Below are 23,136 nucleotides of genomic sequence, written 5' to 3' on the forward strand. Positions count from 1 at the left end.
ATTTAAAAAATTGAGATAATATTTTAATATTATCTTAAATAATTATGATATATTAATTGACAAATGTAGGAATCCTTTCTAATAATTGTCCTTTAATGTATAGCTTGCTAGTGATGTGATAAATATTTAGCTCTCAAAATATATATGCCACTATGCTACTTATTCATGGTGGAAAAGTGTTTTTCAACCATAAATTTCTAAATGTTTCTCCTCATATCATAGGGGAGCTCTTGTAGGTATAAATGGAGCAAATTGTAGTTTATTTTGTATGTAATGATAAAAAAGTAGCCTAATGGATATTATTAGTTTATATTAAGTGAGGTTTATATGAAATGAGGTTGATTTTCATTTTAGGATGTGCATGTCCACTTGAATCTTGACCAGTTTCTTCACTGAGTCATACATCTTTTTTCCTTTGGATATTATGCTTATTCAGGCAACCATTTATTTACTCCTACCTGTTGTATTTTCTTTTAGTTCATCTCCTATGTGTCTTCTTTTCCTAATGTAGAGATAGTATATAGTGGGGCATTTATATTTACAGAAAAAAACTGATTTTTAAGAACTAATGTCAATATAATTAATTTCTTTTTCTTTTTCTGCCACATGAATAAAATCCTGAAATCTGAAACTTTATTTCACTTTAGTTTGGAATTTAGTTTGTTTCCTATTTACATTTTATTCATTGGAAATTTTTCTATAAATTTTTGGATTATTGTGAAAAATTTGAGTGCAAAGTTATGATACATGATAATATTTTCAAACTTAATGCAGAATCATGGATTTATCTTTGGCTTTGATTATCTTGCTTTTAAAAACAATTTTTTTCCTTGTTTCTGAAATTTCATATTGTGATGTCCCAATAATATACTAGATTGGAACCTTGTATCATTGCTCTTCACTTCTTAAATGCATTTAATTTTCTTAAAAACAAAACAAAAAAAAAGCTGAGGAAATTGCATATTCATTACTTAGAATCCTCTAGTCATTTTAGATTTTTAAACATTAATCTTAATGTTTAAAGTGATCCCATTTTGAAATGATGTATTGTTTAGAACCTGCGTGAAATTCTTTAGTAAGAACTATGTGCTCCGAGAGGTCCTCAGGTGCACCGAGGCACTGAAAAGCTAGTTTTCACTGACACATAGGCCTTTTTATCATCAGGATGAGGTAGTGGTCATATTTTAATTAAAATGTCAGAACAAATACTGTTGGAGTTATTGAAAATGAATCACCAGATAAAGTGAGCACTGGGCCATGGCAGGTCAAAGAGGCAAAGTCACCTGGAGAAAGAGCTCAATTCATTTTCCTGCCTAAATGAAAAAGAACTTTATGAGCAACATCAACTTTTAGTGCATTAAAGCACATTCTTCTCTGTAGCAAAAGCACCTATTTTCATAGATTAATGGCTTTTATTATTGTGTTTTAATCACTTGATAGTGTTACAAAATTTTATGCTTTAGAGCACTATAAATAGATTGTTTTAAAATATGTGCCAAAGGAATAACATTTCTTGAGCTTATTTTTTTTTTCTTTTTGAGTTCTACATTTTGTTTAGTGCTGTGCTTCATAAACCTTTGTGAAAGTTTGCCTAATTACCTTGCAAGGAAGTTTATTTATCATAAAAGAGAATGTTCTCTTCTCAAATACAGTACTTCTTTGCTGATGTATCTAAGAAATTTCAGTCGGTTTGTGAATGGTATTCCTCTATTCCTTCTACTTACTTTTTCACATTTAAGGTTATGAGCTGGAGCTCTTGACATATGCTGTCTTAAGAAGCAGTTGTACCAATACTTCCAAGAGCCCTACCTCCTAGCCGCCTTTAAGAACATCAAAGATCTCTAAACCCTTCCCTATTTTCTAGTCCAGAGAAGATTCAGGTGTTTTATGTTTAATGAACCTGATTGTACAGGTGAGAAAATTAGGTAATTGCTCACCATTCACACCAGCCTGGATTAATTCTTTCAGACTTCAGAATATCCTTCAGAGGACTGAGTGAGCAATGGTATTATGCTAAATGGCTTCTTATTTTACCCAGGAAATTGAGATTTTCTATATGAGTTTAAACAAGAATTTCATTAGTACTATATCTTGAAATGTCTACAATGTAGTATCATTACTGTACCAAGTTCTTTCTCTTTTTCCCTTGGTTGTACATGGCATGTGGAATTACCTCATCCCATCTCGCCCATTTCCCATCTCAAAAAACCAAAACTACCTAAAAACACAATTACCCTTAGAGGTGTTATTTTGAGGTCTGTGGCTGATAAGGATGTTAGGTAATTGTTGAGCTCAGAAGTCAAATGCCTTATCTTAATTCCTTTTTGCATGTGTTATATCCAGACTAGGTCACAGCTGTGACAGTATCCTACACTCTTGGCCTCATGCTACTCTGCTATGTTGCTAATAGTCTCTTCCTAAATACGGCTTGTAACTGTAGGCCATTTATTGCTTGTATTTGGTATGCCATTGATTTTTTTCTGCCTACCTTATTCTGTACTTAACCCAGTTTAATTTGCCTAAGATCTTTTTTCTAAATTACCTATTACTTGTTCAGTCATTTATACTATATAATTAATGAAATGAGCTATTACAGAAAACCACTTCTATTCCTGATTTGGTGATATATTCCTAGCCAAACAGCAGCTTTAATATTTTTTTGACACCTCTGTAGCAGGTGTCAAACTGCATGTTATTTTTTCAACTATCTCTGCCTTCCAGCTGACCTCAAGAAAGATGAAGCAATTACATGTCTTTTTGAGGGTTTTAAGGTCAAAGCCTGATAACTCCCTTCTATTTAGAGCATTTATCTTCGGCCTTTGTCAACTTTTCATCTTCCTCATGGTTCCTTCTCAATGCTTCAACATCTATGAAATTTATTTCCTATAATCTATTGGATTATTCATTTTCCCCAACTTCTTTTGAGTTAAAGTCCTCCTTTGAGCTGTAACTTTCATGAAATACAAGATAAACTCTCTTAATGTATGCTTAGAAATGGACTGAGCAATATTAAAGGAATTCCAGACCTTAGCCCACTTTTCTGCAATGCTCCTGGAGTCTGGTGTTACAAATGATACGTTTGTATGTTTAATTATCCTCCCATAAGATTTAGTGAAACTAAACTTAAAATTAGTAAGTTTACTAAGAGCCATATGGCTTTAGCTGTGAAATATGAGTTCTTGTGTTCCTTTATTTTGTCAGTAAATAGTTTTCACAGTCTGTCATGTGTTCACATGAAGTTAGTGGCACCTTAGACTCATAGATCTTAGCATTAGGAAGGGACCTCATAAGGGATCACTTCTTCCATTCAGAGTTTCTTTATCAGATCACAGTAATAATTATGGATTATTCATAATGAACTAGAAAAATAACATATTTGGTATTCTTGTAGTGGAGATATTTTAAATTAAATATAACGAAACCCTATTTATCCTGAATTGGGCATTCTTACTAATTGAATACTGCAGTTAGCTATGAATTTCACTACATTGATTACCAACTTAACAATAAGAAATATTTAACTAGATAATTACACGTTTTGCATTTTCTTTATGATTCACAAGGTGCCCTGCGGTCTTGAGTAATCTTAATATATATCCGTTCTTATCATTATACAGAATTTGAGTTTTGGTTCAGATTCAGGCTAAAGAAAATCCTATAGTCAGTAAATATATTAACAACAATATTTTCTGTTTTCAAGCAAAGGAAGTTTAATTATAACATTTCTAAGGAAGACTGGCAAGGAAATAATTATTAAGATAGCAAAGAATAGGTTTTAGGTATTAATAAGGTTGAACCTTTTAATAAGCACATCATACTTTGATTATATCCTGATTTCATCCTGAAAACAGGATGAAAATCAATATAGAAATTGTTCTTTGAATGTCTGTTGTATGCTAGCCCCTCTGTATTAGGAAACATGAAAAATCAGGAGACTAAGGACTAAGTCTGCTTTATATGTACATCTCTATCTCCTAGCCCAAGCCTAACACACATAATAGATGTTCACTGTTAAATGAGAGAATATGTGCTAAAAACAACTTTACGTCTCACAACATTGTTTTTGTTGTTGGTTACCATTACTTTTGTAATCCAGTAAGACAAAGCGTTAGTGAGTTATGGTATCAATATCTTAATCTTATATATACTATTTTAATAACTGCTTTATTGAGATATAATCCAGTTCACCCAAACTATAAAATTCAATGTTTTTTTAATATATTCACCAAATGGTTCAAACATCACCACAGTCAATTTTAGAATATCCCCATCATCTAAAATAGAAACCCTACACCTGTTAACAGTAATCCCTCACCCCAATTCCCTCAGCCCTAAGTAACCATTAATCTACTTCCTGTCTCTATAGATTTGCCTCTTCTGGACCTCTCAATGCTGTATAGGTGATTGACTTAATAAATAATTTTTCAAGTTTGTTTGTTTATGTGAAACATAAAAAAAAAATTATCTTCTCCAGTGGCATAATTTAAAGATGAATGTGTTCAGAAGCACTTTGATATTGCTCTGGAGAAATAATAGAAATCCAAGAGAACACAATTGGAGTTATACCTAAGTAACTTACTAGTAATCAAAATAATTTTTTAAAATCTAACTTGTCGGGGTGCCTGGGTGGCTCAGTGGGTTAAAGCCTCTGCCTTCGCCTCAGGTCATGATCCCAGGGTCCTGGGATCGAGCCCCACATCGGGCTCTCTGCTCAGCGGGGAGCCTGCTTCCTCCTCTCTCTGCCTGCCTCTCTGCCTGCTTGTGATCTCTGTCAAATACATAAATAAAATCTTAAAAAAAAAGATTTAAAATCTAACTTGTCTAAGGTTGTAAAAGTCATCAATGCTTGAAATATATACATGTATTAGAGTGTGTGGATAAAGATGACTATTTTTTTACATACAAAGCTCTGATTTACTACACTATATAATCATGGCTTTGTAGTTGGCTACATATTGTATTAATTGACAGGTTATTGTGCTGTAGATGTGAGTAAAATCTATGTCTACATTTAGAAAATGAAGAAGTTGAAAAACCAAGACTTCTGTGGGCTCTTTACTTCAATATGAGAGATTCTTCAGATGTCAGCAGGAACTCTTATAATGATTTGCCATCCAATGTTTATGTCTGCTCTGGCCCAGACTGTGGTCTAGGAAATGATAATGCAGTCAAACAGGTAAGCTTTTGCTGTTTCTCAGTTTTGTGTTAAAAAGTTGGTGTGATAGGAAAAGTAAATTGTTTTTTCCCTCTGGGATGTGGGAAAAAAGACTAGAAAAGCATCTTTGTCATTTAATACCCCCAGATTTTTTCCTATGAATGACAAAGCTTCTTTAAATGTACTTTAAATACAGTATCCAATATTTTCACATTCTTGACTATAAGGATGAATTTGCAACTGAGCGTTTATGAGTTCCATTATGGGAATAGGGATGGAAGATGTTAGAAATACATATTCTGAAAAATGAAAGTTATGCCAGTTGTCTAGAGAAATATTGCTTTTTTTTTAATTTTTTATTTTTTATAAACATATATTTTTATCCCCAGGGGTACAGGTCTGTGAATCACCAGGTTTACACACTTCACAGCACTCACCAAAGCACATACCCTCCCCAATGTCCATAATCCCACCCCCTTCTCACAAACCCCCTACCCCCAGCAACGCTCAGTTTGTTTTGCGAGATTAAGAGTCACTTATGGTTTGTCTCCCTCCCAATCCCATCATGTTTCATTGATTCTTCTCCTACCCACTTAAGCCCCCATGTTGCATCACCACTTCCTCATATCAGGGAGATCATATGATAGTTTTCTTTCTCTGCTTGACTTATTTCAGTAATCATGATATGCTCTAGTTTGATCCATGTTGTCGCAAATGGCAAGATTTCATTTCTTTTGATGGCTGCATAGTATTCCATTGTGTATATATACCGCATCTTCTTGATCCATTCATCTGTTGATGGACATCTAGGTTCTTTCCATAGTTTGGCTATTGTGGACATTGCTGCTATAAACATTCGGGTGCATGTGCCTCTTTGGATCACTACGTTTGTATCTTTAGGGTAAATACACAGTAGTGCAATTGCTGGGTCATAGGGCAGTTCTATTTCCAACATTTTGAGGAACCTCCATGCTGTTTTCCAGAGTGGCTGCACCAGCTTGCATTCCCACCAACAGTGTAGGAGGGTTCCCCTTTCTCTGCATCCTCGCCAGCATCTGTCATTCCTGACTTGTTGATTTTAGCCATTCTGACTGGTGTGAGGTGATCTCTCATTGTGGTTTTGATTTGTATTTCCCTGATGCCGAGTGATATGGAGCACATTTTCATGTGTCTGTTGGCCATCTGGAAGTCTTCTTTGCAGAAATGTCTGTTCATGTCCTCTGCCCATTTCTTGATTGGATTATTTGTTCTTTGGGTGTTGAGTTTGCTAAGTTCTTTATAGATTGTGGACACTAGTCCTTTATCTGATATGTCGTTTGCAAATATCTTCTCCCATTCTGTCAGTTGTCTTTTGATTTTGTTAACTGTTTCCTTTGCTGTGCAAAAGCTTTTGATCTTGATGAAATCCTAATAGTTCATTTTTGCCCTTGCTTCCCTTGCCTTTGGCGTTGTTCCTAGGAAGATGTTGCTGCGGCTGAGGTCGAAGAGGTTGCTGCCTGTGTTCTCCTCAAGGATTTTGATGGATTCCTTTCGCACATTGAGGTCCTTGATCCATTTTGAGTCTATTTTTGTGTGTGGTGTAAGGAAATGGTCCAATTACATTTTTCTGCATGTGGCTATCCAATTTTCCCAGCACCATTTATTGAAGAAGCTGTCTTTTTTCCATTGGACATTCTTTCCTGCTTTGTCGAAGATTAGTTGACCGTAGAGTTGAGGGTCTATTTCTGGGCTCTCTATTCTGTTCCATTGATCTATGTGTCTGTTTTTGTGCCAGTACCATGCTGTCTTGATGATGACAGCTTTGTAATAGAGCTTGAAGTCCGGAATTGTGATGCCACCAACTTTGGCTTTCTTTTTCAATAACCCTTTGGCTATTCGAGGTCTTTTCTGGTTCCATATAAATTTTAGAATTATTTGTTCCATTTCTAAGAAAAAGATGGATGGTACTTTGATAGGAATTGCATTAAATGTGTAGATAGCTTTAGGTAGCATAGACATTTTCACAATATTTATTCTTCCAATCCAGGAGCATGGAACATTTTTCCATTTCTTTGTGTCTTCCTCAATTTCTTTCATGAGTACTTTATAGTTTTCTGAGTATAGATTCTGTGCCTCTTTGGTTACGTTTACTCCTAGGTATCTTATGGTTTTGGGTGCAATTGTAAATGGGATGGACTCCTTAATTTCTCTTTCTTCTGTCTTGCTGTCGGTGTAGAGAAATGCAACTGATTTCTGTGCATTGATTTTATATCCTGACACTTTACTGAATTCCTGTATAAGTTCTAGCAGTTTTGGAGTGGAGTCTTTTGGGCTTTCCACATATAGTATCATATCATCTGCGAAGAGTGATAATTTGACTTCTTCTTTGCCGATTTGGATGCCTTTAATGTCCTTTTATTGTCTGATTGCTGAGGCTAGGACCTCTAGTACTATGTTGAATAGCAGTGGTAATAATGGACATCCTTGCCGTGTTCCTGACCTTAGCGGAAAAGCTTTCAGTTTTTCTCCATTGAGAATGATATTTGCGGTGGGTTTTTCATAGATGGCTTTGATGATATTGAGGTATGTGCCCTCTATCCCTACACTTTGAAGAGTTTTGATCAGGAAGGGATGCTGTACTTTGTCAAATGCTTTTTCAGCATCTATTGAGAGTATCATATGGTTCTTGTTCTTTCTTTTATTGATGTGTTGTATCACATTGACTGATTTGCGGATGTTGAACCAACCTTGCAGCCCTGGAATAAATCCCACTTGGTCTTGGTGATTAATCCTTTTAATGTACTGTTGAATCCTATGGGCTAGTATTTTGTTGAGTATTTTCGCATCTGTGTTCATCAAGGATATTGGTCTATAGCTCTCTTTTTTGATGGGATCCTTGTCTGGTTTTGGAATCAAGGTGATGCTGGCCTCATAAAATGAGTTTGGAAGTTTTCCTTCCATTTCTATTTTTTGGAACAGTTTCAGAAAATAGGAATTAGTTCTTCTTTAAATGTTTGGTAGAATTTCCCCGGGAAGCCGTCTGGCCCTGGGCTTTTGTTTGTTTAGAGATTTTTAATGACTGTTTCAATCTCCTTACTGGTTATGGGTCTGTTCAGGCTTTCTATTTCTTCCTGGTTCAGTTGTGGTAGTTTATATGTTTCTAGGAATGCATCCATTTCTTCCAGATTGTCAAATTTATTGGCGTAGAGTTGCTCATAGTATGTTCTTATAATAGTTTGTATTTCTTTGGTGTTAGTTGTGATCTCTCCTCTTTCATTAATGATTTTATTTATTTGGGTCCTTTCTCTTTTCTTTTTGATAAGTCTGTCTAGGGGTATATCAATTTTATTAATTCTTTCAAAGAGCCAGCTCCTAGTTTCGTTGATTTGTTCTATTGTTTTTCTGGTTTTTATTTCATTGATTTCTGCTCTGATCTGTATGATTTCTCTTCTCCTGCTGGGCTTAGGGTTTCTTTCTTGTTCTTTCTCCAACTCCTTTAGGTGTAGGGTTAGGTTGTGTACCTGAGACCTTTCTTCTTTCTTGAGAAAGGCTTGTACCGCTATATATTTTCCTCTCAGGACTGCCTTTGTTGTGTCCCACAGATTTTGAACCGTTGTATTTTCATTATCATTTGTTTCCATGATTTTTTTCAATTCTTCTTTAATGTCCCGGATGACCCATTATTCTTTAGAAGGATGCTGTTTAGTCTCCATGTATTTGGGTTGTTTTCAAACTTCCTTTTGTGGTTGAGTTCTAGCTTTAGAGCATTCTGTTCTGAAAATATGCAGGGAATGATCCCAATCTTTTGATACCGGTTCAGTCCTGATTTAGGACCGAGGATGTGATCTATTCTGGAGAATGTTTCATGTGCACTAGAGAAGAATGTGTATTCTGTTGCTTTGGGATGAAATGTTCTGAATATATCTGTGATGTCCATCAGGTCCAGTGTGTCGTTTTAAGGCCTTTATTTCCTTGCTGATCTTTTGCTTGGATGATCTGTCCATTTCAGTGAGGGGAGTGTTAAAGTCCCCTACTATTATTGTATAATTGTTGATGTGTTTCTTTGATTTTGTTATTAATTGGTTTATATAGTTGGCTGCTCCCACGTTGGGGGCATAGATATTTAAAATTGTTAAATCTTCTTGTTGGACAGACCCTTTGAGTATGATATAGTGTCCTTCCTCATCTCTTATTATAGTCTTTAGCTTAAAATCTAATTGATCTGATATAAGGATTGCCACTCCTGCTTTCTTCTGATGTCCATTAGCATGGTAAATTCTTTTCCACCCCCTCACTTTAAATCTGGATGTGTCTTCGGGCTTAAAATGAGTTTCTTGGAGGCAACATATAGATTGGTTTTGTTTTTTTATCTATTCTGATACCCTGTGTCTTTTGACAGGGGCATTTAGCCCATTCACATTCAGGGTAACTATTGAGAGATATGAATTTAGTGCCATTGTATTGCCTGTAAGGTGACTGTTACTGTATATGGTCTCTGTTCCTTTCTGATCTACCACTTGTAGGCTCTCTCTTTGCTTAGAGGACCCCTTTCAAGATTTCCTGTAGAGCTGGTTTGGTGTTTGCAAATTCGTTCAGTTTTTGTTTGTCCTGGAAGCTTTTAATCTCTCCTTCTATTTTCAATGATAGCCTAGCTGCATATAGTATTCTTGGCTGCATGTTTTTCTCGTTTAGTGCTCTGAAAATATCATGCCAGCTCTTTCTGGCCTGCCAGGTCTCTGCAGATAAGTCAGCTGCCAATCTAATATTTTTACCATTGTATGTTACAGACTTCTTTTCCCGGGCTGCTTTCAGGATTTTCTCTTTGTCACTGAGACTTGTAAGTTTTACTATTAGGTAACGGGGAGTGGGCCTATTCTTATTGATGTCTCTGAACATCCTGAATTTTGATGCTCGTTCCCTTTGCCATATTGGGGAAATTCTCTCCAATAATTCTCTCCAGTATACCTTCTGCTCCCCTCTTTCTTTCTTCTTCTTCTGGAATCCCAATTATTCTAATGTTGTTTCGTCTTATGGTGTCACTTATCTCTCGAATTCTCCCCTCGTGGTCCACTAGCTGTTTGTCCCTCTTTTGCTCAGCTTCTTTATTCTCTGTCATTTGGTCTTCTATATCACTAATTCTTTCTTCTGCCTCATTTATCCTAGCAGTGAGAGCCTCCATTTTTTATTGTACCTCATTAATAGCTTTTTTGATTTCAACTTGGTTAGATTTTAGTTCTTTTATTTCTCCAGAAAGGGCTTTTATATCTCTCGAGGTTTTCTCTAATATCTTCCATGCCTTTTTCGAGCCCGGCTAGAACCTTGAGAATTGTCATTCTGAACTCTAGATCTGACATATTATCAATGTCTGTATTGATTAGGTCCCTAGCCTTCGGTACTGCCTCTTGTTCTTTTTTTTGTGTTGAATTTTTCCGTCTTGTCATTTTGTCCAGATAAGAGTATATGAAGGAGCAAGTAAAATACTAAAAGGGTGGCAACAACCCCAGGAAAATATGCTTTAACCAAATTAGAAGAGATCCCAAATCGTGAGAGGGGAGAAAGGGGATAAAAAGAGGTTCAAAAAGGAAGAAAGGAGAAAAAAAAGAAAAGAAAAGAATTAAAAAAAAGAAAACACATAAGAAAAATATAAAAAAGAAAAAATATATATATTAGATAAACTAGTTAAAAAACGTTAAAAAAGAAAAAGGTAAAAGTTAAAAAAAAAATTTACCAGAAGGCGAGAAAAAAAAAACAAAAAATGAGAAAGAAAAAAATTAAATTAACTGCAAGACTAAAAAAAATCACGGGGAAAAAGCCATGAGTTCCGTGCTTTGCTTTCTCCTCCTCTGGAATTCTGCTGCTCTCCTTGTTATTGAAACCGCACTCCTTGGTAGGTGAACTTGGTCTTGGCTGCATTTCTTGTTGATCTTCTGGGGGAGGGGCCTGTTGTAGTGATTCTCAAGTGTCTTTGCCCCAGGCGGAATTGCACCGTCCTTACCAGGGGCCGGGGTGAGTAATCCGATTGGGTTTGCTTTCTTGAGCTTTTGTTCCCTGAGCGCTTTCCGTAGAGTTCCGGAGGATGGCAATGCAAATGGCAGCCTCCTGGTCTCCGGCCTGGAGGACCGATAGCCCAGGGCCCCACTCCTCAGTGCACCCTCAGAGAACAGCACCCAGTTACTCCCATCTGCCTGACCTCCGGCCGCGCTCCGAGCTCACCGAGCCTGCGACCGGTTCAAGGTAACACCGAGCTGTGATCTTACTGTCGGCTCTGTCTCTGTAGCCTGCTTTCCCGTTCCAATACCCGCAAGCTCTGCGACACTCAGACACCCCCTATCCTTCTGTGACCCTGCGGGACCTGAGGCCACGCTGACCCCGCGTGGGCTTCGCCCCGGTTTAGCCTCTAGAGCGATGTCCCTCAGCGGAACAGACTTTTAAAAGTCCTGATTTTGTGCTCCGTTGCTCCGAGGCTTGCCGGGAGCCGGCCCCTCCCCCCGGGGTCTATCTTCCCGTGGCTTTGGATTCACTTCTCCGCCGGTCCTACCTTTCAGAAAGTGGTTGTTTTTCTGTTTCCAGAATTGCTGTTCTTCTTCTCTTCGATCTGCCGATGGATTTTCAGGTGTTTGCAATCTTTATATAAGCTAATCTAGCTGATCTCCGGCTAGCTGAATTAGTCTCAGCCTGCTACTTCTCTGCCATCTTGACTCCTCCCCTCGAGAAATATTGCTTTTAATTTAAACTGTTGGCCTATTGTTTTATTAATTTGAAATATACTAACCGCATTTATTTGTTAACCTCTGAGTCATTTCAAAAGGAGTCTAAGTAAGTAATCACATACAAGATATAATTTTTAAATGGTCTTAAAGCATTTTCTTATTTTGGAAAAGAACATGTAACAAAGTTTTTCAGAGTTAACATGATTCCTTTAATGTTTTGACACAAGTTGGTGTCCCAAAAGTGTCATACATGCTGAGGAGTATGTTAAATCAAGGTGGAATTTTGTGACAGCTCTTCTGGGCAGGGCTAAAAAATGGTACAGCGTAAGCTGACAGGACCTGTACCTGACCTGACAGGAAGAAAAGAACAGAATTTATATATATATATATATATATATATATATATAGAGAGAGAGAGAGAGAGAGAGAGAGAGAGAGAGAGAGGCGCACAAGTCTAAACTTTTTACAGATACAGTTGGCATATCTGTCTATTGAATCAGTGAGTGGATAATTTAATGTTTAAACCACAGATGGAAGATTCAATCCAACTAGTGGCAGGGATCTCATAGGAACAAATGGCTTCATTGACCCTTTAATTTTAATCATAGTAGCAAGGCCATGACCCCATGTATCTATAGTTTCTTGCTTCATTCTTTGTTTCTCATCTTCATAGCCTAATGGTGATCCTTGATAGTCCTATTCAACCAGTTATATCAAAAGGGGAAGTCATCCATCATTCAATCAGTTGAATAGGAACCCAAGATTGTTCAAGTTCTACATTTTTTTAAAATATTTTATTTATTAATTTGACAGAGATCACAAGTAGGCAGAGAAGCAGGCAGAGAGAGGAGAAAGCAGGCTCCCTTCTGAGCAGAGAGCCTGATGTGAGGCTCCATCCCAGGACCTTGAGATCATGACCTGAGCCGAAGGCAGAGTTAACCCACTGAGCCACCCAGGCACCCTCTCAAGTTCTACATTTGTGACTTAAAATGACCAAGGCATTTTTGCTTTACTGTTCCATTTTTTCTCCAAGCAGAATTGCCAACATGTTTTCAGCCAGATAGCTTAGGTCATTTTTAAAAAAAGATTTATTTATTAATCTTAGAGAGAGAATGTGTGCGCAGAGGGGCTGGGGGAGAGGAAGAGAAGCAGACTCCCTACTGAGCATAGAGCCTGATGCGGAGCTCCATCTCCTGACTCTGAGATCATGACCTGAACTGAAATCAAGAGTAGGATGCTTAATTGACTGGGCTACCCAGGCACCCCTAGCTTAGTTCATTTTTGTTCCTGAGTAGACTAATGTTTTTGACCAAAATGGGAAGACTTTTTATATAAGGGCTTATTATACAAGTGCTAATGTGATCTTAACTACCAGCTAGAAGATTATAATTAAAGGATAATCTTGTTATGAGGTAATTTGCTTCCCAAGAAGATAAGCTTGTGTTATCATAGTATAAAACAATAATAATGCTACTTTTGGTACTAATTATATACTATTAAATATGAGTAGTTTTAAATCATTATATAGTTTTAAACCTCACATCATTTTGGGGAGAAATAATACCTACTGTAAAGGGCATCAGTAATAATATTTACAAATAACCAGTGTATTTAAATAAGCTTTTTTCTAATTCCAATAGTCCATCCTATGTTCAGCCTAATTGATAACTTCTATTTTCCAAATTGTCTACAAAAGCTCTTAGAACATCACATAGGCTTTGTATAGCAAACATAAGCACCTGGAGACTTTTTTTTTAAACAAATGCTTTTATTTTATCAGTTAGCAAGTTTGCATCTGCTTTTCCTATTGTAAATGTATAGATTTTAAGAAAATATATTTTATTTATTTATTTGACAAAGAAAGTGATCACAAGTAGGCAGAGAGGCAGGCAGAGAGAGATGGGGTGGGGGGAAACAGGCTCCCCACTGAGCAGAGAGCCCCACACGGGGCTTGATTCCAGGACCCTGAGATCATGACCTGAGCCAAAGGCAGAGGCTTAACCCACTGAAACACCCAGGCTCCCTAATGTATAGATGTTGAATAACATAGACCTGTCTCCCTTGTGTTCATATGGAACTATGTATGATTTGAAAACTTACTATAAATATAAAGTTCTCTGTGTTTACTACAAGTTAAAGTTGTTTGCAGGAGGAGTACACCAAGACATTCTCTATTATCACCACAATGGTGCTAGCATAAGTAACCTAAGTGATAACTGTGATTCTGTGTCTTGCTAGTTTTTATAGTTTGTTACTTCAGGTATTTTTTTTTTCTTTCTGAAACTGACATATGATACATCTTAATACAGATAGTGTCTCATTTACCCACGCATACTGATGAACAGACAGTTTATAGTTCTGCACTCCCAAGATGATTGATAGCTCACTCCTCCTTCAGGAGCCCGTGTCTCCTAGGAGGTGCCACTACTATAAGAACAATAAGTATACAGTAATGTACCCTTTGTATTATATTCCAGGTTAAAATGGTTTAAATTGGCTGATGTGAGGAGCTTAAACACCATTTAGAATATTGTCTTTATGGCATATTAGCAATTTGTTTATAACTTTTTGTTTATAACTTTATAACAGAATTTATAAGTTGAAGACTAGTTTTATAGATCATATGGCCCATCACATTGCACACATATTGCAATATCATTCATTTTCTCCATCTCCATGCCATTGAGGGAGAGGGAAATTTTAGGTATCACATTTTCTACCCCTAACATTCACTGAGCATTTTCTGTGTACCAGACAATATCATAAGTATCACATATATATTATTTCATTTGGTCCTCACAACTCTATGAGGTAAGTATCCGTGACATGCCCATTTTACAGATGCAGAAACTAAGACCCCAGAAGGCTAAATAACTTGTCCAAAGATCACAGATCTGGTAAATTTGTGAGCCAGAACTTAAACTTGGGTCTGTTGGACCCCAGTGCTTTTATATTGACCTAGTGTGCTGTGCTACTTTCATCTTGTTAATGTGAATACTTCCTAAATATATCAAACTTCTAGATTGACAAAATATTGTTTTGTTTTGTCTAGATGTATGTTAAATAAACATAGGAATGTCTTCAGTAACTCAGTATGTTCTCTCTATACTTACCAATATGAAAAAAACCAAGTCACAGTAAAATTATTCCTTTTTAATTTTTTTAACCACCTGAAACTCTCTACTCTTTAAGCTGCCTTATGGCTTAAAAAGGTGAGAAGGATTGGGGTGTCTGGGTGGTTCAGTCAGTTGTGCATCTGACTCTTGATTTAAGCTCAGGCATGATCTCAGTCATGCTCCATGCTGGTCATGAAGCCTGCTTGAGATTTTCTACCTCTCACTCTACCACTTCTTGCTCATGTTCTCTCTCTCTAAAAAAAAAAAAAAAAGAAGTGGGGGACAAAAAGGATTAATAGTTAACAACCACTCTAAACTAACCTGTATTTGCAACAACTCTTGCAGTTGAGGCTTCGTTGACAAATGAAATGCAGCAGACCAAGAAGTATTAGATAGACCTTCCAGAGCATGGCCATTGACCCTAAAAGGTTCCAGCAGTTAGGGAGAGGAGATGGGAAGGGCTGGAGACTGACTCTAGGAAATTGGCATCAGTGAGGGCCAGTTGCAGATAGGCTGATGATGAGAGTACCTACAAGCAGGTAGAAAACATATAAGGGTGGTACAGCAGCCTGCAATTGGTTAGCAGTCCTTAGAGGCAGATTGTGACAAGGATATATGGAAACAAGAGTGTGGAATCCAGCCACAGGGACTGAGGTACAGGAGAAAATGTATCCTACAGGTAGGTAACAAAAAGGAGACAAGGTGTGAGACACAGAGAAACTAGAATAAAAGTAAAATAGTAGTATTAATAATAATTATTATATTTATATTCAACATTTCTATAATATACAGTTTTAGAAGTTCTTTAGTTCATTTTTAAATTTTTATTTTTATTTTTTTTAAGATTTTATTAATTTATTTGACAGAGATCACAAGCAAGCAGAGAGGCAGGCAGAGAGAGAGAGGAAGGGAAGCAGGCCTCCTGCTGAGCAGAGAGCCCCAATGCGATGCAGGGCTCAATCCCAGGACCCTGGGATCATGGACCTGAGCTGAAGGCAGAGGCTTTAACCCACTAAGCCACCCAGGCACCCCAAGGTCATTTTTTTAAAAATGTACACTGGGATACTACTCCACACTAGGAACTAAGGATCCAGAGTTGATTAAAATCCAGTTCTTGTCATCCCTGGAGGAATGTAAAGGAAAAGAACATATAAACAAACAACAGTACAGTACAGTACAGTATATGCAATAATAGAATAATATCCAAAGTTCAAAAATAATACAGAGGAGTCATGAGCTCTTTTTAGGAGTCAAAGAACTTTGCAGAGAGGGATATAAAAGATGAGTAGCAGCAGTTCCTCATACAAATGGAAGATAATTGAAACATTCCAGCATCTGCACCAATCCATAATAGAAACATCCTAGTATGTTTAAGAAAGTGTACATAAGTAATTATTAGTGAAGCAAAAGTCTGAAAAGGTGAACATGGGATGGGGTAAATGATAAGGCCAGAGGAATAAGGAAGGCCTGTAGGGTTTTGTATGCCATAGCAAAGATCTTGGATTTTTAGCCTTTTAAGAAATGGGAAGTTGGGGGGCGCCTGGGTGGCTCAGTGGGTTAAAGCCTCTGCCTTCGGCTCGGGTCATGATCTCAGGGTCCTGGGATGGAGTCCCACATCGAGCTCTCTGCTTAGCAGGGAGCCTGCTTCCTCCTCTCTCTCTCTGCCTGCTTGGTCTCTCTCTGTCAAATAAATAAATAAAAATTTTAAAAAGAAAAAAAGAAAGAAATGGGGAGTCACTGAAGAGTTTTTTTTTTTTTAAGATTTTATTTATTTATTTGACAGAGAGAGAGATCACAAGTCGGCGGAGAGTCAGGCAGAGAGAGAGAGAGAGAAGCAGGCTCCCGCTGAGCAAAAAGCCCGATGCGGGGCTCGATCCTAGGACACTGAGATCATGACCTGAGCCGAAGGCAGCGGCCCAATCCACTGAGCCACCCAGGCGCCCCATGAGTCACTGAAGAGTTTTAAACCAGAAAATGGCATAACCAGTATTTCATTTCCATAGGCCCCCTCCCGAAAGCATCATGGAAATGGATTGCATGGGGGAACCCTAGATACAGGGTGACCAGTTCTGAGATGCTGCAGTTGTCTAAGGGAAGAACGATGTATGCCTGGGCTATATCTATAGGGATGGAAAAAAAAATGGAGTCAAGAACCAATAGATAAGATTGTCAGGATTTGGCCGTTGATTGCATGGAGAGAGTGAAATGAATTAAGAGGGAGGGAGAACTTCTATAGGTAGACAAGGTTGAGGTAAATGACAAAAGGAGGAATTAAAGGATGAGATAAAGGTTCTGACCTCATTCCTCCTGCTTCTAGGAGCTGTGTCTCCAGCAAAGACCTGTAGTGAGTTCCTGGGGTGGAGAGTAAAGCAGGCATCTCAAGTATTTAGTTTAAAAATAGTCACAGTAAAATGGCATGTCCAAAAAATATACCCTTGAATTATACTAAAGAAAGAAAGTATTTTTCTCTCTATCCCTCCTTTCAATTTCATATCAAAGGTCAAAAGTTTCTGTTTAGTATTCCTCCACCCATTCCCAAGAAATGTCACTTTTAATCATCTGATGGACCAAACCACCTGAGTCTACCAACTGCAAATGGCCAGATGGTAAGTAGTTTAGATTTTACAGCCCCTTTTGTCTCTTCTGCAGCTACTCAACCCTGCCATTACAGTGCCAAAGTACCCACAGAAAATAGATAAATGAGTAAGAGTAGCTGTGTTCCAGTAAAACATTTTTTATATATATAGCAGGCTGGATTTGGTCTGTGGACCATAGTTGTAAAATCCTGGCCTGAGGGATGACTTCATGTGCACGTTAGGAAGAAGGATTAAAGTGGTACAGAAAACCATTGTTGCCTTTAAAATAAGCATATACTTTAATTCTTTAAATGACTTCTGTTTACCATAGGAGAGAGTACAAGCTCCCTAGTGTAGCAGGGACCCGTTATCTAACAATGAACTGTATTCATCTAAATAAAAGTAAGGATATGTTTAGAATAGAATATCAATGTTTCTTGTCACATTTGCTTTCATGCACACGCGCGCGTGTGTGTTGTTCATTAAAATCACATTCAGTTTCTTACTCTCTTACCCTGCCATACTAAACTCATCTTAGATCTTGACATTTGGGGGCTCCTGGATGGGTCAGTTGGTTAAGCCTTTGACTCTTGGTTTCAACTCAGGTCCATGAGATCCAGCCCCTACATAGGCCGACATCAGCCAGTGTTGGTAGAGTCTGCTGGAGATTCTCTTCCAGCTCCCACCTGCCTCCCCCACCCCCCGCACTGCTCACACTCACATGTGTATGCTCTCTGTCTCTCAAATAAATAAAATCTTTGAAAATAAGATAAAATCTTGACCTTTTAACTTAGAGTATTATTATGGTGATAACAGCTACCATATATAGAGGCTTGGTCTCTGTCATTTCATAGGCAAGGAAAGCAAGGCTCAGAAGTTGATTAAGCATTCCCCCAAACTGTATTGCTACTATGTGGCAGAGCCAGAATTTGCACATGGCCACCTATTCAGAGTACATGATCTTGAACACCATGTTATACTCCATGAAGCCCGGAGGGAGTTAAATTATACCAGAAAAGCAAATAGTTGAACAAATAGTGAAGAATTTTCTTGATTTTTAATAATGACTTGTTGAAAATATTACATGCTAAGTTTGATTGTATAGCTATCACAGATAGGCTCTATTGGGAATTTACATAAAGAATATTAAGGGAAATTACATTTCTGCAGACATTGTAGAATGAATGTCCTTAAATTCTCAGCTATCTAACACTTGATAATATGAGCAAGTACTGATATATTTGGGGGTGGGCCTGAATGCATGCATAGAATTGGAGAGGTCATGGAATTCTGAAAGCAGATTTTTAGAAGGTCATGTATACTTGATAAAGTTCTATAACTTAAAATAAATTTTCAAGGGTGATACTTCATTTTCTTAAATTATTTCAGAAAGGCATATACATTTTAAGCTGATATCCAGAAACTATTGTGTCCTTTCTTCCCTTGCCAGGCTGAAACACTTTTCCAGCTAATCTGCCCCAACGAAGACTTCTGTCCACCTCCACCAAATCCTGAAGACATTATCATTGATGGGGACAGTTTACAACCGGAGGCTTCTGAATTCAGTGTCATACCAGAAGCTAACTCAGAGACTCCCAAGGAAAGCACAAGCCTGGGAAATCCAGAGGAGGCCTCTCAATAATGGATATACAACAAATTGAATACCCCACTTTGGAAATTCCTCCTGGCCTCAGGGTCTTCTTCATGGAAGAACTGAAAAATGTTAGAAAATAGCAGCCAGTTGACATACATAATTACCAAGAGAAGCAGGTCATAGAATTCCAAAAGGGGATTTTCCTTAAAGAGGACATTGTAAGAACACAAAACACTTAAAAAGCACATTGGCTTGCCAGCTTTAAGATACCAAACCTGTAGAATTAGCAGATAGATATAAATGGATTGGCTCCCAGGGGTATGGTAGCTATGGATATGAAAGTGTACCTATGCATTGTTAATAATTCTGTCATATTCAGAAAGCTTTTTCTTACCGCTTTGGATCTTTGTTTGAAAGCTACATCTTCAAAATCGGGTCACCTATTCCCTATAAAAAATATTTTTTTCTCATATCAGGGAGATCATATGATAGTTGTCTTTCTCTGCTTGACTTATTTCACTAAGCATGATACGCTCTAGTCCCCTGGGGATAAAAATATATGTTTATAAAAAATTAAAAATTAATTAAAAAAAAAACTAATGATGCACCATATGCTGGCTAAATTAATTTAATAATAAAAAATTAATAAAATAAAAAAACCTATAAAATCTATAAAAATCTATAAAATAAAAATAATAGTAGAAAAAGAAAAAAAATATTTTTTTATTATTTTGATTCTGTTTTCTTTATGGGTATGGGCATGATGACACCAATGATAAAAGCACATGTAAATAGTGGAGGAAAGCTTAAGTATCGTGATCTAGGCAGGAGCCTGTGTTTGGAAAAGGTTTGTTTGTTTTTTTTCCTATCTTGAGAATTATTGAAAATGCCAGTATTAAAGTACACATTTTTATAAATCATGAGTCCATTACTCAACATTTTTTAATGTTAGTGATATTTTTTTTTATTTTTTTATTTATTTATTTGACAGAGATCACAAGAAGGCAGAGAGGCAGACAGAGAGAGGAGGAAGCAGGCTCCCTGCTGAACAGAGAGCCCAATGCGGGGCTCGATCCCAGGACCCTGGGATCATGACCTGAGCCAAAGGCAGAGGCTTTAACCCACTGAGCCACCTAGGCGCCCTTGTTAGTGATATTTTTAATGTGACTCATTTACACACTAGGAAAGCTTTTTAGGACTGAAGAAATGGAAGGAAAAATTTGGATATGCTCATTAGTATGCAGAAATTCTGCTTAGGTAACTAAAGCCTAATTGTATATGGATCCAATTTAGTCCTAACTATCCTAATGATATTAGACAAATTGTTTAACTTATATCCCTCACTTTCTCCATATGTAAGGTAGAAATTGTTACACGTTGCCTACTGTAAGAGAATAATTTTGAAGGTAAAAGCAGTGAAATCCTTAGAATGGTATTTCTAAGGGGAAAAAGTTGTTTTCCCCTTGATTTGGAGGTCAATATCAAAAATCTCATGCAGCAAATAATTGCTTGCTGTCAATCCCCCAACACAAAAGATCACAATGTTTTTATTGCAACTAAGCTTTTAAAAAAAGACCTGTTTCCTAAATTAGTATTTTGTAGTCTTATAGACTAGTAAACATAGTAACATGGAATTGTGGTTTTGAATCTTAAAAAGGAAAGCACGCTATAAATTCTTCATATTCCTTTTCTGCTAGGTAAACCTGAACCACTAAGGACTCTGAATACAATATGACAGTTGGTAAACCCTAATACACTTAACACAAAAATGTTAGGGCTATACATAGCCAGCAAATCTAGTTACAGTGACAGTGACTGTTAAAATTTTTCCAGATGCCAAGTTCTGATGGTTTGTTCTATTTGAGCAATAGTTTGGATTTATTTCAATAATTAAATATGTAAAAAGTTTGTTGTGCATTCTGGCCTACATTACCAATCAGAGAGAGCCACTGCTACAGTAGAAAGCACATAGTTGCAATGAGGCTATGACTTCTCCAGATTTCAGAGACAATCTTAAAGGAAGCTGGCTCTGTCAGGTCATAGATTCATAGAAATTGGAAAGAACCAAGGCAGGTAGCTCTTGCCTCACCTTTCCAATCCCCTGTGGATATAACTGAATCTGGATGGAAGGAAAACTTTCCCAGCCTCTCAGGCTGCTCCTAACTTCTCTTCCCATTGTATACCCTATCTCCTACCACTTTGGCCCTCTCTCTTCCTCTCCTTCCCGCTTCTGTAATGTCCTACAAATCAGGAATAGTAGAATCACATTATAATTAACTTTGTTCTATAGATTCAGATCTTTCCTAAATCAAATCATGTTTCCTGAAATTCAACTATGCCATGTCCTAAATGTACAGTACATACCTAGAAGCATCAGGTATTGGCCCTGCCCCTCAATACAAGCAATATAAAAGGTGCCACTATTTGAAAGTACTGAGTCCAAATACAATTGCAATAAGTTGCACCAATTCTAATATTGTACTTTGTTATAGTCATAAGAGTTAAGGCCTCTTGAATGCAGCATACACATTTGTAAGCAACCAATCAGTGTAGGCCCAGACTAGTAACTAGAAAAGACTATGATAGCTTTACTGCAGCTATCTATATATAGACAAGGAAGGAAATGCTCTGTGGTCTCATGACTCAACCCATATTGTACTGTAATTTATCCATTAGCCAGCATCATCATCTCTCTTCCACATTATTTATTAAATACTATTTAAGTGTTTAAAAGCTCCTGAATATGATTAGTCGTGATTAAAATATTATACAACTGTTAAAAACATTGTGTTAGAGAACTTTAGATATATCCTATTGCCTCAGAATTAACAGAAATTATTCTAAAAGCTTTCTTTTCAGCTATCTTAATTACTGCAAATCTTTTTTTTTTTCATAGTTTTAAGCCAAAAAAGGAGAAATCTTTTGGTTTTGTTTTAAAACCATAAACCTGAAGTTACATGAATAAAGTTAACATGTTGTATATGTTACAGAAATTTCAGTAGCTGATTTAAAATTTTTAATATTGTCATCAACAAATTTTGATTCATGTGTTTAAAATGTTTAGTTATATGTGCTTATTAGCCAAAAATGATAAAACCATTCAATTTAGTGATCTGTATGAAAACCAGTTACCCAATGTTGCTGCTGTGTCTTTATTTATCTAGTTGGTATGCCTGCCCAGAAAAGCAAATAGGTGGGTAGGTAGATACTATAAATGTAGGTATTTTTCTATAGGAAAACTGAGTTACAATTTCCCCATCCCTGATGATATTTAGTTGCCCATAGTAAAATGGCCATGTTAATGGTTAACTTCTAGAATGATAGTTTCTGAGATCAGCAGCCCTTTATCTAAAATAATGGCCATGCTAATGATTATAACTTCTGTCATAGCTATAGTTCCCAAGAAAGCAGCCCTTTGTCTAAAGTCTTAAAAACCTCAAAAATTTTGTTGAAATTTGATCACTGAGTAGTATTGATCCTTTAAGGCAGGAATTAAACAGTTTTTTTATAAATAAGTTATTTACTGCTATTGATACTGGATAATTTAGGTTAACTTTCTTATATGCATTTCAAAGGCATAAATATGACTCATAATTTTCACACTGTAGCAGTAAGTTTTCAGAGGAAATAAAAGTGTTTTGATGCCTTTCAGGTGTGGTTTCCTATTTTTTAATATTAAAACTTTTCATATATGCCAAGAAATTGAAGATTGTCTTGGAACTGATTTGTTGATATCACTATTATTTAAACAATTGTCCAGCTGTATACTTGATTTTGTTTCTAAGCATTTGTCAACTGTGTCAGGTTTGTGAGAAAGGCAATCAAATGATACCTGGGTTGATTTACTTAGCAAATTGTTCTAGATGCCAGCATCAGACCTCATTCTATTTGAAATCAGTGTTTGAGGGATGGGCTACGGCTTTATAGTACATTGATTGCCTACAAACTGTTTTCACATCTCAGTATATGAGAATATGAAATGTTTTTCATATTTACTTGGTGAATG

General features: G+C 36.8%; 1 protein-coding gene across 5 annotated transcripts in view; it reads left to right on the top strand.

Annotated features, from left to right (window-relative positions):
• The window catches only part of CHM (CHM Rab escort protein), a 239,583-nt gene extending 216,802 nt beyond the window's left edge, over positions 1-22,781 (top strand). For all 5 annotated transcript variants that reach the window (XR_014306871.1, XM_082715969.1, XM_082715970.1 and 2 more), the window contains 2 exons: positions 5,016-5,176; positions 18,987-22,781. Coding sequence is in view for 4 of the 5 variants with exons in the window: in XM_082715969.1 (XP_082572095.1) it covers positions 5,016-5,176; positions 18,987-19,178 (353 nt within the window). In the remaining variant the exon portion in view is untranslated. The remainder of the gene's footprint in view (positions 1-5,015; positions 5,177-18,986) is intronic.
• Positions 22,782-23,136: the final 355 nt, after the last annotated feature.

Source organism: Mustela nivalis (genome assembly GCF_964662115.1).
Source record: "Mustela nivalis genome assembly, chromosome: X".
NCBI lineage: Eukaryota > Metazoa > Chordata > Mammalia > Carnivora > Mustelidae > Mustela > Mustela nivalis.